General features: G+C 42.5%; 1 protein-coding gene across 1 annotated transcript in view; it reads right to left on the bottom strand.

Annotated features, from left to right (window-relative positions):
• The window catches only part of T265_01105 (hypothetical protein), a gene marked incomplete at both ends in the record, with an annotated part of 117,988 nt that extends 105,772 nt beyond the window's left edge, over positions 1-12,216 (bottom strand). Inside the window, one exon of the mRNA XM_009165048.1 lies at positions 12,131-12,216. Within this exon, the coding sequence (XP_009163312.1) occupies positions 12,131-12,179 (49 nt within the window). The remainder of the gene's footprint in view (positions 1-12,130) is intronic.
• Positions 12,217-16,580: the final 4,364 nt, after the last annotated feature.

Genomic DNA, 16,580 nt, shown 5'->3' with positions numbered 1-16,580 from the left:
GTGGTACACGATACCGATTTCTAATCGACGTCCTATTGCACAAAACCGGTTGTTATCAAACTGACCACTTTGACAGTAAATTGCCCGTTTTCCAGGTGAGACATCCATTTCGAAGTTATCCAAACTTAGTTGGAAAATCTCGCCAACGAATTTTTATTATCGCATGTTCGAATGTACGCCCGAGTCGCTTATAGCCACGTGACAATCTATATTGATTCCTACATCAAACGATGAGTCTTACGTTGTATGTATACTTTTAAAGTACGATGCTTTGAACAGAACCAAAGCGCATATATTTAGCAGCCTTTCCGCTTTTTGGCTCTCCAGGTTCGCTCTTCTCTTCTGCTGACAGAAAATGTTCCGAGAGCCAGTCTCACGGTGATCAGGGAGAGATGGACAAAGTGGTTGGAGCGCGAATTACTGACCGGGAGGTCCGCGAACCCGACCTTTGCCTCTCGACTACCCCTGTCTAGGCTTGGGCAACCTGGCAGTATCCTAGCCCTCGTGCTTCCTTCGTGTGGCATGGCAGCTAGGCACCAAAAGGGTGCTGCAGGTGAACGATTTTTTTCCTTCTCAGGGTGATTCACTAGATTTTATCTTTGATACTGCGGAAGCAGCTTCCGTCGCTTGATGGCCCGACAAGCAAATGTCACACAAACATGTCCACAAACTGTAGAGCTCACACACTGTACGAACGCAAAGCCGACAGGAACTTCTACACACACGTTCAGCAGATCAGAGCACTGGCATCTTGCCTACCCGGTGATTCCGGATATTACTCGGTGTCTTTTACCTGTGTTTTGGACCTTAATTACTTCTTAAAAGAGGTAAACAAAACTTTTGACACGTTCCTGAACATCCTGTCAGACAAAGGATCGTGGATTATCAATATCTTGAAGCTTTGTCAAGAGGTACAAGCCTAGTGTATATGGCACAAATAGGCCTGTAATTGGACCTAACACCTTGGCGACTCCCCATTCATTTGCCTAATCCGCCTGTGCGTTTATTGATCTCCACCTGTTATGCCGCGGAGTTCAGGTCCGCCCTGACTCGCTGGTCACTCCATTCGACATTAGTATGCACGTGTGCGTGTTACACTGCACCGAATCGCCCATTCGCGCCTGTTTGCTCGATCTGTTCTAACCTAGTCTCGCTGCAACGCCCAAAGGTTCACAGCTCCAAGCGGAAATGGTATCAACACCCGAGCAACCAACGGCTCGCCGTTATCTGACGCTCAGACTTTAAAGGTGAACTGTGCTCATCGGTGGCAGACTTACATATTTGTTGACGCCTTGAACGTAGACAAGTGCGGTTCGTTGTATAGACTTGTTTTTTGTGTGTAGACTCAGAGTTTCGTTTCGGGAACTTCGCATCTGTACATCTCATGATCGCGTTGCGTCATACCCGTTCCACGTCAGTTGACCCATCTTCTCCTTTCCAGAAATTCCGCCTTCCTTTTCTTACTGTATCGTTAACGTTCCAAAGTCAATAGGCCCAAGTAAACTTGCGGTCACAGCACTTGTTTCACGCTTCACACACAGTCTTTCAGAATGTTCGCTAGCGTGTACGTATCTGCGAGAATATGTATCTATATATTATGGTCACTGTTGATGTCAACTGTTATAGACATAACATGCTACTCATAAGGTTACTGGAAACTATTCGACAGCCCTCGACCGGTTTCGCCCTTCCAATCGCGGCTCATCAGGTGGGCACAGCCTCCCAGTTTCCATCAACGTTCTATCCTACTTGAAGTCAAACAGGACAAAGACACTCGCTCGCACAAGAATTTGGTAGAATCCAAATCAATCTCTCGTTTATGATGGTCCGCTAATGAGTAGTATGCTACTTCTCGATAAAAACGTGTTCCGATGTCTCGAATAGCATGCTCAGTCAAACGTGAGGCGACCTAGTGCAGCACATTCAGCTGATCAAAAGCATCATAAACGAGAGGTTCAGATGGGTTCCAGGTGAGTCTCAACAATACTAAATTGGTATGCACATGGGTGTGTTTGTCGAATGTTGAGCTTTGGATCCAGTGTTCCCAGGGTGTTCTTCGACCTTTTGACCCAAAAGTCCACTACAAATCTTGACCTCTTTCGGCTGACTCTCTCTCTCTCTCACTCTTGACTGCTCATCTTAATTACCAAGGGTCATTAGATAAGCAACCTACTAGCTAGTCTCATAAGTAGTGTTGCCTAACTCTGGTGAACAAAACTCAGATGCATTTTTTCAAATTAGGTTCATGAAGAAAACTCTATGCGTCCACGAGACTGGAGGTTTGGTGACCACAGTTTTTTGAGGACATCAGCTGCCAGTGAACAGGAATGAACAACAATCTTTTTAGATGTACGAACAGGGAAAACAGTTGCGGCTCGCGATTTTACATGCTAAATCAAGGCAGAGGGTATTTCGATGCAGGGAATTTGTCATACTTTAGATTGGGTTTTCATGTGCCACAATAAGTGGGGTGATATTTTTATCAGACGGAACAGATGGGAAGTTTTTACAAGTTAAGAAGGACTTGTTAATCAACAAGTCAAGATGGAGCGGAATGGTCAAGAGCAGAACAAAGTCGAACTGTGGAACTAAACTGGCAGAAAGCTCAAAACAGGTAATATCCTAACCGGGGGGGAAGCAACCCGTAACTGCAAAAGGCCCACTGAACGTGCTTCTGCCAGGAGATAGTCAGGTGTTTTATCAAAACAAATCGAACTTAGAGGAATGGTTCTATGTTTTTGTTCCAAGAATGCTGGCCGAAAGATCAGTTACTGAACTGAGGTCCAAATATCAAGAAGTACACTCATTTGCAAATCAATGTGGTTTTCACGAGAGAGTCAACTGAAGCTCCCGTTTATGATGTCCTACAACTGAATGTGCTGCACATAGGCCCCCTCATGTTTCAGTTGGCACGGTATTCGAGATATCGCAGTATATTTCCGTAAAGGAAACTACTCTCAGGTTTTCTGAAAACTCTTTGACACCCCACGACCTGTTTCGCCCTTCCAGTTTGGGCTCACCAGGTAGGCGCAGTCCCCAAGTTTCCGTCAAGCTTATGTTCTAGTTGAACCCAAATTGGACTGTTTTCAAGAAATACACTCACTTGCCAATCAATTTGGTTTTCACGAGAGACTCAACTGAATCTCTCGTCTATGATATTCATCCACCCACATGCTACCTTTTTCAGGGGAACACAAATTGCCCTTGTAGTAGAAAGCCATCAAAACTAAGATAGTACTGCATAGACGCAACACACTACTCACAAGTTTGCTAGAAAACGTCCGATAGCCCAGGCAGGTTTTGCACTGAGGTAGGCGAGGTTCCCTAGATTACCTCAAGTCTATGTTCCACGTGGACCCGAACAGCGGAAAATTAGTGAAATACACTCATTTGCATACTTGTTTGGTTTCCTGGGAGACACAACTGAATCTTTTGTTTGTGGTGTTTGTAAGCCTGTTGAAATACTGGAAATCTCTTAGTGAGGAACACCTTGCTAGCCCACTGGATACAGTGCTGCACACAGGATGGTTTGAGCTCCTCTTAGAAAGAAATCCAAAAAGGCTTCCCTTATTTTTTCATATTTTTAATAAGTTGAAAATACGCTAATTGTCAACTACAGGCTGCCTTCCGTTAGGAACTTACCAAGTAGGCACAGGCGCCGAAAACTTCTGAGTAAGTTATTCGGAGGGACACTGGTTTTTAATCGATTTTCTAAGAAGGTTTTACACAGTCACGAGCAACCTAACAGTGTGTGACTGTGTCTGCTTTCCAAAAAGGACCCACCCGGAGTGTAGTTCCAGCACAAAGTCAGCCAAAATCATGAAAGTTCTTAATTTCATAACCGACCTAACTGAAGTTTCGTCCAGAATGGAAGTAACACATTCATTCACCTGGGTTGTGCCTTGAACATTGCAAAAAATTGCATCAAACTAGGCTTCTACTCTAATGGCTATAAATAACAAAAATTAGGCCTACTGCGTAAACATGAATTTGTTCTTGGCACCGAAGATATATTAATTTGGCCCCCTGCTGCTTCCTTAATCAGTGCCGCGCCAAGAAGGATTGTTTTATTCGGCCAATCAAATTTTTGTCATTTTGTTTCCCCAAATTCCCAAACGGTGTTTACTAAAAGTGAACGCTTTTCTTAGTTTCCTTTTCTGAAACAATATATTCTAATGAAAGTTTGTGGGTTCAGGCCTGGCAAGCAAAACCGATGCGCGGAAAATTGAAGACAACCAAAAGTTTGCTGCCATATACACTCATTTGCAAACCAATTGTTTTTTTTTTCGAGAGAGTCACCTAAGGACTGCGCCTACCTGATGAGTCCCAAAAAGGGCGAAACCGGTCGTGGGCCGTCGACGGATTTTCAGCAACCTTATGAGTAGTACATTACAAATATATACATGTTTTCATTTCTGGTTTAGTCAGACCGGCTCAGTCCACGCTGGGAAACGACAAAGTTTGAATTCTCGTCGAAACTCTTTCGAACTGGACCATGATAATTCCTTACAACAAAAACTTAGTTCATTACAAACCAAGTAAGACGTAGCTTGTAGTATTATGGTATGTACTACAAGTAATCGGGTTGCAAGGGAACTCGCGAGACGTCTACTGGGATACACCGTCTTCAAGGAGTCGAGAGCACCTGTTTCGACGTCCTTCGTCAAACCTGACCTAATCACTGTTCGAGATCGCCCATAAACTGTAATAGACATCAGTATAATCACGGATGGGCGCGGAGTGACTATGTGGAATGAGAAGAAGCAGAAGTATGGTGTTGATGAATATTCCCTCGCCGTAATCTCAGTCCCACATGCTGATGTCGAATTTTTGGTTCACCAACCGATGATCATCTCTTATCGAGGGATCTGCTTTCCTCAATCCGCTAAGGCTGTTATTGGACTGGGACTTCCTAAGGTCGCAGTCAGTGACTTGTGTTTGCTCGCCATTGTGGGCTCTCTGCGTACTTATGACACTTTTATGCGTGGCACGTGGCGTTGGATGTACATTTTCGCCATTTAATCTCAAACCAGACCCAGTATGACGGACACTGTGCCTGATGTGCGAGTCTTGACTGTGCTAGCGCATACCGCGCCTTGAAGAGCATTCAAAATTGTTTGTCCTTTCTTCGGTTGTTGGTCTTTAAACGCGTGTTTCCATACCAAAATCTTTACATACTTTGGGATTCACCTCATCAGATTGGAACTTTTCTTGGCATGAGTTCGAATGAGACGTTTGTCTCTTTTCTCTCATATTCTCCTGTTACACTTTCGCATTCTTCGCTTGCATTCACTTTTTATGTTTGTGACCATGCTCTTCAAAAATAAATGATAGTATATAATGACAGCCTACAATAAAAAGAGCACTCTTTATTTCGAAGGTAAATAAACCTAAATTTCTACATTTTAGGTAATTTTTTGAGGTGAACACTTATACTAGGTGCTGCGTTTGGTAAAAATTGACTCTTAGGGAAGCCGAGTGACTTTAAGAACAAATTAGCGGCGCTTCCCCTTTCCTCTTTGGATGGAGGTTAGTGCACAGGACTGCTAACAATGGAGTGCTTATGATGCTTGATCGTAAGAGATGAAGCAAAACCGATTCAAGTAATGTGTTTCCAGTGCTTTTTCTCCACCGTATAGCATTTTTTCACCAGGTATAAAACGGGAATTTTTTCTCTTGATTGGACCATTGATATTGTCATGGTTAATGTCCCGAGTTTGGCTGTCAACCCCGACACCCTTATCCGCAGGATAAGACTCAAAACTACAGTGTGTTCTGATGTAGAACCACTGAGCAATTTGTGGGTCACCATACTTTGTTTTCTCAGCTTTACTTTCGTGCTTTCCAACCTTTGCATTTTAGACAGCTTTGACTTTGAAAACGCGTACTTTTTGATACTTGTTACTAAAAAGCCACTTGTTTCGTCAAACATTTTGCGTCCAAGGGTCCAAGTCCCCTCAAACCTCCACTTACGTGTTAACCAGCGTTGTTTTTTAGTCAGCAAAAGTGATCCCACCATGGTTTGATAAGACGCGGTGAAAAAACCCCAGAAACAGGTCTTTAATGTTCACGAAAACGAGGTCAGTCCTGGAAATCTATGAGTAGGCTTGTGAGCCCACGCTCACAAGGTCAAAATAGAGGCAAACCACATGTGATTCGTGGCTTATATGTATATACATGGAATCACATTTCTGTATATCGTATTTTATTCATGCTGGCAAGTTTACGGAGGGAAGCCCTGGTGGGGCTACTCACCTGAGCTCTACTAAAGTTTGTCCCTCAGTCATTCGTGAAGGTGATGGCTAAGTTTTTAAACGCTATATTTTTTTAAGCAAGGGTGCCCTGCTCCGTTAATCATTAATTATTCCTTCAACTTTCGTGATCAAAAAGGGCTTAAGTTGATTTTCACGAGAGGCATGTTGTAAAAACCTTTTAAGAATTACCACGTACAGAACAGAATCAAAGGCGGAGCGATCTAAAAAAAACTGACGGCACGCTTAGAAGCACAAAGGCAAAAGCCGTTACAGAAAGTATCTCAGATTAAAATGCTGAAACACAAAGGAAAGTTTTTGGGGTTTTTCATACCTCCAGCCATGTCCCAAGGTCTCCAACATTGGGGAAATACGTGTTTCAGCGGTTATGCGACCTGAAATTGCTGGCAGATTGTGTGACAATTATGCTTTTATGCACATTCGGCTGGCATCCGCTGGGTAGTTTTCGACGGTGAGCCTAATTATTCCTTCAAGATTTGATACCAAATGCTCTAAAGCCACTTTTATGCTGAAAACACCTTGGGCCTTTAGAAAGAGGATTATCAAAAACGTTCACCTCCACGCAAACACCCGCCATGGTTGTGTAGGCGTGACTAACAAAGTTTGCACATGTTCCACTCGTTTTTAATAATTCAAAAAGGGAAAAATCCATGCTAAATGAAGCATTTAAAAAGTGAAGAAAGAACCATCATTGTCCTGCAACGAAAAATCACTTAAGCATAATTAAACTGTGCTATATTTTCCCAGAAAGGCTATCTTGCATTCATCCTAGTGTCGTTTAAGGCTGATATTTTTGTGACATGACAGCATATTGATATCGTCCAGAAGTTTGTGGTTCTAATCCCCAACCAGCGAGCATCTTACGTTTATCCTGTAAAGACTCAGTAGCCAACTGACTTGTATACTATCGCGGTGCTTTTCTCTTTGTCTGATTATAGCAGCCAGGTTTTTTCAACAAATATTGCATGAAGACTAATTTTATCTTAGTCGTTTATCAGCCCTAAGAAGGTCAAGTTGTTTATAATGATTGACGGTTTTCTTGATTTGTTCTGAACTGCGAACGCTTTGGGTACTGAAGTGGTTTAATGTGTAGCTAGGACTGAGAAATCTGCCTGTACTACAATCTAGATATAAAGAAGGTTGGAGATTGTTACTCGTTTGGATATCGTTGGCACATGGTAGAGGATTCAACCACCGCAAGAAAAATCACTCTCTTGATTAAAACAGGTCGCCCGCCATGCTTAAGTGAAACATGATGTCATGGGTTGATACTAAGGACTAGTAGAAAAATTGTTTTGCACGGGCAGGTGGTATATCTCTATGACATTCACATCCGACAAAATCTCACAGTTTAGACGTAAGGTGATCTTGAACTTTTGTGAAGAGTCCTCTAGGCCTTTTTTGCTTGGTGTTTGTGACAATCTGAACAGATTCAGGGATCATGGTTGGAAAATCCTTTGTGTAGTTGGAACTTCTTGGGACATTCATGCCCCTTTGCTCTGACTGTCACTGACACTGTTTTCAGCAAACGTGTTTATACTTAGATATTGATGCTTTGACATTCGCTCACAAACTTCGCTTACTCTCTGTTGGCGAGTTTTGTAATTCATAACTTCCCTGAGCCACCAGATCATGTTCTTTAATTTTATCTGTCTGTCATTTAGGCTGAGAAACTCTGACTCATTTTAACGCTAATCCTTGAGTTTGGTACGCACACGTGTTGTTAGTTGAGTTCTGGAGCCAAGCATGCGTAAATGTTTTGTTATTCCCCAAAACTTCTATTGTGATAAAAAAAGAAGTAGTAAGCATGGTACTTTTAATTCCAATTTGGAGGATTTTTTTACTGGGAGTCTAATTTGCATTTTCCGTTTATAAATTTGAATGTGCTACATACATTCCCCGTGGTTTCGAGGAATACATCCATGCAGCTTGAATTACAGCTAGTATTTTGTACGTTTTTTATCCAGCCCATAGTTTTATCAAAGGGAGCTCTAAGTCTTTTACGAAGGCTATCAAATTGATAGGAATTTTAAAAGGTTTTTGTGAAAAGAGGGATTAGGCGTGCTCTTCATAGTGGACTTCAGCTAACCCGAAAGATTACGTTGCATGTGAGGAATTGCTAGGTGAGCTAGTGTTGTAGAGTATTTTGATTCTACTCCTGCCATCTACAAAAGGCCGACAAATGTACGGAGTGAGATTTCTGATAACTCAGCCTTTACAAAAGCCCAGGTTACAAAAAAGAAAATTAAAGTAGACGTGAAGGACATGCTAGCAGTAGACCGCTTTTAAATTCAAACATAAAAAGTTGCGAATAAGTTCTTCCACACGAATGAAATGGGGTAAAACGCTTAAAACCTATCGACAAGTAGGATGCATTGTTGATGATTACGGACAGTTACCTTAATATATATATATATATATATTTGTTGGAAATGTTGATGCACGTGGACTATAGAACTTCACATAATTCGCTATAAGCTGGCTCATCCAGAAGTATAACCTTTGCGTTAAGCACCAAGTGGTGGTGAGCAAACCTACAGCAATTTGTGAAAAAACTTGCTACGTTCATTTCCAAAACAAGTCAACACATCTTATGCAAAATTCCATGAGCCACCAGATCATGTTCTTTAATTTTATCTGTCTGTCATTTAGGCTGAGAAACTCTGACTCATTTTAACGCTAATCCTTGAGTTTGGTACGCACACGTGTTGTTAGTTGAGTTCTGGAGCCAAGCATGCGTAAATGTTTTGTTATTCCCCAAAACTTCTATTGTGATAAAAAAAGAAGTAGTAAGCATGGTACTTTTAATTCCAATTTGGAGGATTTTTTTACTGGGAGTCTAATTTGCATTTTCCGTTTATAAATTTGAATGTGCTACATAGATTCCCCGTGGTTTCGAGGAATACATCCATGCAGCTTGAATTACAGCTAGTATTTTGTACGTTTTTTATCCAGCCCATAGTTTTATCAAAGGGAGCTCTAAGTCTTTTACGAAGGCTATCAAATTGATAGGAATTTTAAAAGGTTTTTGTGAAAAGAGGGATTAGGCGTGCTCTTCATAGTGGACTTCAGCTAACCCGAAAGATTACGTTGCATGTGAGGAATTGCTAGGTGAGCTAGTGTTGTAGAGTATTTTGATTCTACTCCTGCCATCTACAAAAGGCCGACAAATGTACGGAGTGAGATTTCTGATAACTCAGCCTTTACAAAAGCCCAGGTTACAAAAAAGAAAATTAAAGTAGACGTGAAGGACATGCTAGCAGTAGACCGCTTTTAAATTCAAACATAAAAAGTTGCGAATAAGTTCTTCCACACGAATGAAATGGGGTAAAACGCTTAAAACCTATCGACAAGTAGGGTGCATTGTTGATGATTACGGACAGTTACCTTAATATATATATATATATATTTGTTGGAAATGTTGATGCACGTGGACTATAGAACTTCACATAATTCGCTATAAGCTGGCTCATCCAGAAGTATAACCTTTGCGTTAAGCACCAAGTGGTGGTGAGCAAACCTACAGCAATTTGTGAAAAAACTTGCTACGTTCATTTCCAAAACAAGTCAACACATCTTATGCAAAAACACCAAGAAGTCCCGACCTGCAGCATAGTGTAGACTATAGTTGACTAACAGTTAAAATGTATTATTGGATCTTTGTATGGCCGAAATAGTGATAGCAATAAGCAGCTGCCTTTTAGGAACAACAGAAAAATTCATGTTAAAAACGTTGTACCTTTTTAGATCCAAACGTTTGAACTGAAACGTGCCCAAGAATATACTAATTTAAAAGTTACGCAACAAGTGTAAGGAGTCACCTAATGCTGGATACTCCAAGGTGGATTGATGTTCAGTCGTTTTAGAGATGACCACTCTGTTACAACGCAAACATGCACCTCTGACGTACCTGACTTCCTAAACTGGACATATAATTTTCCCACAGTCTACCCACTTATGGTCCTAGACTTAACGTTTCTGGAAAAAACAACCACGTTCACCAGGAAAGGATGTTTTACCACTTATTGTGCTTGCCAAACCAACCAGCTAACTAGCTAAGAAATATTTGAGAATATTCGCGCTTAGATACCAATCAGACTGTCTTCCAAGTAAATGCTAGCTCACCCACAGCACATCCTGTTTTATTGACGGAAATCTAAGGAATTTCAAGGGCAGCTACAGTGTTGTTTGTGACTTTGAAAGTAAAGTAAATTGTTTCGTTTGACTTACTAATTGATTTTTAACAGACCGAACCTCCTAACCATTAAGCATCAAAGCTTCTGCTAATAGCCTTCCCTCCTAATAAACCCACTGTTTTAATCAAATAAGTGTACGATTTTATCTGGGTAAAATATATACTTAGTGTCATGTATCCCCAGTGTTTAAGAAAAGTTGACAGACTAAAACACAACAGTGTTCCAAATATATTCGCCTCCCTAAATAAAGGTTGACCTTCCATCATCTCCTCCCCCGGTAATTTATCTGAACGTTCTATTTTGTAAAAACAGACGCCACATTATTTTTGCAATCAGTTAGTGGGGATGGTCGCGAAATTCAACATTCTGCCTGAATTAACTTATGCCCATAATATTTCATATATTTCTTCAAACTAAAAAAAAGACTCCGGCTTTCTTTGAAGATGGCGTTATATCGGACAGGTAACTGTGTAGTCTATATGAATACACCCTTTTCTAAAAAGCGATTATTTTTATCCTCCAAATTTATCTGAAGGCAGGAAAAAACCTGAAGACATTGGTCCCGATCAACTTCACTCAAAAATAACATAAAACTCCTTGGGAAAGCGTAAAGTAGACTCAGATTAATCAAGCTCACTTTGATTGTCATTAAAACCAACAGTATTCAGGCCGTTTTCATCAACATTATCAGACCTTATATCGAGAAGGACAATGTTTTATTTCATTTATTTCATCGCAATCAATAACAACCGAGGTCTGACTGATAAATCACACTAATACGTATTGTATTGACTCCATCTATCCCAAACATGAAACGGAGGGCTGATGGGCAAGATTGCACTCACTCATGAGATCCCTCAGCCCTTTCAGTACGCTTTCAAAGTTTTCCAGCACGTAGTTCAGAGATTATCTTTTAACCCCGCGTTATCAATAGTCACACCTTGAATTTTGAGAAAATTTCACCTCAGCCCGATTTACCTTGGCGTGAGATTGTCTGGCAACATACATAGGTGTACTGAAAGATATCAACACATTCATGTCCTGACAAGATGCACCTCTGATAAGTTCCTTCCCCCTACCGGTCACATAACTCCGTGAGGCATTACTCACGCTTTGGTCTACCAAGTGATGGCAAACAGCCTAAAAGCATGCTCAGTTAGCCTTATTATCATCGGTTACTGGTCTTTTTCTAACATCCGCTATCTGTACAACTGTCGCATGAGTGCAGACTGAAGAGCAACTCTAAGGAGAGGAAACAAAATAATCGGCGATTCAAATAGCTAAAATGATATTTAAAACAACAGAACAGCTGAAACATTAGGCGCCTACTAACCTTCTTCTCTGGATCAACCGCCCTCGACTAACCAAAGGCACCATTTTCCAAACAAAGAAACACTTGTTATTTCATATATCAAACTCCCTTATGGATTATATGTGGGTGTCTAGAAAATAATTTCCTGTGGATCATCCGTGAAGCTGCGCAATATCGCACTTATCACGAATTACTTTCATGAGACTTGCAGGAAATTGCATAATGTTGACGCTGACTGTTCAAAAGAAGTGCTTCCGTTCACTAGAGTCTTATCAAACTTATTTTACAAAACATAACTACAATAACTTTCGTCAGCTTTTATAAACGAAGCGTATCTGAGTTTTACTTACCGATTGGATCCACGTGGGTGAGATGGTCATAGAAGTTCCGCTTTTCCATAAAGAGTGTCAGCTTTGTGGTTGACGTTATATTAGTAAATGGTGCTTACTCGTCCATCGGGGCTCTGTTTTTTGAATATTCTAGAAATATTCGTATATATTCTAGGATTCACTTACTCTAATGTATGTGTCTGGTGTTTGCCATTATCTGTCATCTTTTGAAAAGTGATTAATACAAGTCATAGAAATATCTCCAAAACGGGACTCAAATTCGTCCTCAAAATTCAAGGTAAACGTTGATTCGCTTGGAAGATTAAAACAATGAATTCCGTACGTCCAGCAGCTACATGCATGAGGGAAGTGAAGGCTCGTGATTCGGCAGTTAGTCATCATTGCTGCACACATGTTTGCATTTATCAGCCAAAAATCATGGAAACTGTTTACCCGCAACTTTAGCAGCGGCGGAAGTTAGCACATGCATCTGGAGCTATCAGCCAAAAATCATGGAAACTGTTTACCCGCAACTTTAGCAGCGGCGGAAGTTAGCACATGCATCTGGCAGTAAGTATTCACACAATGGAAATGAATTTTCGCAAGCTACGACGTTTCCTTACTGGATTTAACGAGAAAGTGGGCAGTTTAATTCAGTGGAAGAGTCGAATTTTTTGAACCCCATTTGGCATCCCGTGGTACCAGCGATGTTAAGAAAATTTTCCTCCAGAGGCCTCAGTGGACAATGAAATTTAGTGAGCTATAAACGTATGAACGTAAACTGGGATGGTTTTTGGTTCGAGCAAATACACGAAAAATGCTATACTTTGGCGTAGAAAGTTTTATTCCATTCGCAAGCTTTTTGCAGCTAAAATAATTACGCGGCTAATGGACCCCCATGTATTTTACTCGATAGGCTGTTAAGTTCGTTCGATGCACAGGGTTGTGGGAACTCTAGAACTTGCCAAACTGAGTGTGGGAGTATTCAGTACTGTTCGTAGTCTCGGGTCACTTGACCAGAAGCAAACGATACCTCAGCACCTCTTCGCCGGCAATGGTGGGTACAATTGTGTTATGTGCCCTGCACGGTTTTATGTAGATGATTTATACCTCCACTTGCTAGAGGGCCGAAAATGGTGTTTCAGCTCAGTTGGAGTTCCCAGGTCACTCTCGGTTGGATTTCGATTACCGGGCGACCGACTTATGTTTGTTACTTTAGAAATAGGCTTTTTTGTTATTTTATTCTCGATTGTATTTTCCCTTGCATACCTGTCCTCATAAATTTGCTCGCAATAACAGCATTTTCCCCCACGTAAAGTACAAAGATTAACTTAACACGTTCAAGTCTCCATCATCATCTGCGAACACATCGACGGCCTCTAGAAACTCATGCTACAGTGTCCAGTGGGCAGAGAAAATCGCCGGTAAATGCCGGGAGCGGAGTGGTATAAACGATAGGGAGTGGAATACCCGGCTCACCTTGCATTTGTGAAAACCTGAAGGGTATAAGCCCCGAAGATGTGCAAACAGAAACACTCATAGCCACGTCGGAAGAGTCCAGGCTCAGATGCCCACTACCGGGACGCAGGACAGAGCAACCTATACAGCATCTGGATATCTCTAATTCAGGCCGACGAATGAGCTTCTTCAAAGGCCAGTTTCAGTATTGTGAACTCCGTTGGTCTTCGGAATCCGAAACTTTGTATCTTACTGAATATTTGGAAGAAACAAACACTAAACCCGCAGTGAGCCACCAGATCGCGAACGCTCTTTCCTGACAAAGTACTTGGGCTTTTTATTCACCAGTTAACTAGTTACATTTAGGTCTTAGCAAATTTATCAACGGAATATCAATGGCCTTTTACACAGAATTGTTTCGCTGAGCCTCTCAAGCTTCTCAGGGTCGTGTTCTGTGAAACATTCCAAACATGCCACAACACCAGTGAACGGAAGCGATGCTCTCACTGGCTAGAAGACATTCTTGCCATATCTCATGCCCATTCGTCCAAATGTCTGTGCAGAGAGACCAATAGAACCATGTGGATTTGGTCTTCAACGGTCGACTTTGCAATTCAGGAGAGAGTACGTAAAATCTCTGGGAGATTTCCAAAGGTACAACCAAATAAAAATCTTCCACCGATAGTTCAACCGTCCAACCAGTAGGCAACACAAGGCCATGAACCGTGGGACGATCGACAACAGTCTGGACTGTGTTCTGACCCTCAGCAAGTTTATCGCATCTTGATGGTAACTCCGGTAGTCGCAGATCTTGTTTCAATAAGGATCTGGAATCCATGGCCAACCCAGAAACTAACGCGACAGAATTGAGAGGTAATGCTAACGATGATAGTGAAATTTCCAGTAAACTAACGTTGACCAGCATTTCCTTGGGAGCGAGGGAAGAATTTCAAGAGACCGTACTGAATTTATTTGTTGAGGCCCTAGTGTGAGGAGGAAAGCCGCTCAACGCGAAGTCGTTTATTAGCAAAAAAGCAACCATACAGTTACAAACCGGAGGACACTATAGTATACATCTCATATGTCCTTTTTTTTAAAAAATTGAACAAACTCACGTCCTCTTAAAATTCTGGGAATATCCATTGACCATCATCCTATTGTAAACGAACGCCGCAAAGCAGTTCCACATCGGTTTCAGTCTTTTCAACAAACTTTGCGATACTCAGCAGTCAGTTTGTGTTTAACAGCCCCCCGTAATCGCACTCACAGAGACCTGGCTCAAGCCAGATGTCTCTGACGCCGAGATCTCGATCGACGTTTACTCTGTTTTTCTAGTCGACTCAAAACGGAGGCGGGTAGGTGGGGAGGCTCTGAACTTACATGTGGCCCTACCAATCCCAAACGTCCTCTCTGACACCACCCCTGCACCCTTTTGCGATGCACTGTGGGTCCAAATCCCACTGCGCGGGTTCGATACTCTCTTTCTCGGTAGCTCCTTGAGTCCAACCGGAGACGACCAATTCCTCATACGAGCACATGAGCAACTCTCGTCCAACTACCACTTCACTCATCTCCTGCTGGTAGGTGACTTCAACGCTCAAAAGGCCTTCTTGGTGGAGATCCAGCGCGTTGAATCAAGCGGACTTTTAGAAGCGGCGCTGATTGAAGTCGTTCAACAGAATGCACGGACTCAACATGTCGTTGCACCAGATGCCACGCGGACCAATTACCATCCCTCCTGGATATGGTCATCACCAAAGAAGGGCGCTTCGTTGATCAGGTAATAAATAACGCTCCGCTGGGCCGAGGCGACCACTGTGTGCCAAAAAAACCACCACGCACTCGGATGAACCGCAGGATGTCTAAAAGGGTCCGGCGACTCCTGCAAAGAAGATCCCAACACTTTTTCAAAAAGTTGGCCACAGCGGATAGAGAAGAAGAAATCTGCCAATGGAACATACGAAAACAAGCCACCATTCTGGACCTCCTCGAAAAAACAAAAACGAACTGTTCAAGTACATGAGACATCGCCGCAGAAACAAGCCATCCGCGTTCTCCTTGAGGGACAGAAACGGAGAACCGACAAATGACCCAACAGTGTTGTCTGAGGTTTACAGAGAACACCATGCGTGTCTATACTCAGCCCCAGCGTCTTCCTCACATCCACTCTTGTCAAGGCGGAGCTACTAACAGCCTCTAACCGACTTGGTCTTCACGGTGGAGGACATTCGTCAACTCTTGCAAAAGATCAACCCATTCTGCGCGTTGGGGCCCGGCGAGGTCCATCCAATGATCCTGAAAGGAACGTCCTCCACGTTGGCAAACCATTTACACATGGTGTTTCGTCAGTCGCTTCACGAAGGCCGCCTTCCCTTTGCTTGGAAGGAGGCGATTGTCACGTCGATCTACAAAACTTGTGACCAACTATCGCTTGGCAGCTACAGGCCTATAAGGCTCACTAGCGTGCTGTGCAAGGTGATGGAACGCATTCTGAAGCGACCCATCATAGATCACCTTGCTTCCACCAATCTGATATCTCCAGCTCAACACGGATTTCTCCCAAACCGTTCTTGCGTGACAAACATGCTCGTGTTTATGGACAGCCTAACCGAAGCCAAGGACAAAGGACTTATATCGGATGCCATATTTTTCGACTTCTCGAAAGCTTTCGATAGGGTCCCACACGTTCCGCTGCTTCACAAACTCAAGTCTTACGGTATTCAAGAGAAAATCATTCGCTGGATCAAGGCGTTCTCATCAGACAGATCATTCCTAGTGAGAATAGGCTCGACCTACTCCTCTCCAGCGCCGTCTTCATTGGAGTTCCTCAAGGCTCCTTCTTGGAACCACTCCTGTTTTTGATCTACGTCAACTATTTCCCAGACGTTCTTGCAAATCCATGTCTACTTTTGCGGGCGACTTGAAATCCTGGAGTTCCAATGCCAGTGCCCTCCAAATGGATGTAGACGCTGCGAAGCAGTGGTCGTTGGACTGACACCTTCCTCTGAATGAT

This window comes from Opisthorchis viverrini (assembly GCF_000715545.1).
Source record: "Opisthorchis viverrini unplaced genomic scaffold opera_v5_11, whole genome shotgun sequence".
NCBI classification, from domain to species: Eukaryota; Metazoa; Platyhelminthes; class Trematoda; order Opisthorchiida; family Opisthorchiidae; genus Opisthorchis; species Opisthorchis viverrini.
The sequence above is the reverse complement of the archived record's forward strand: the minus strand, read 5'-3'. Positions and strand labels throughout refer to the sequence as shown.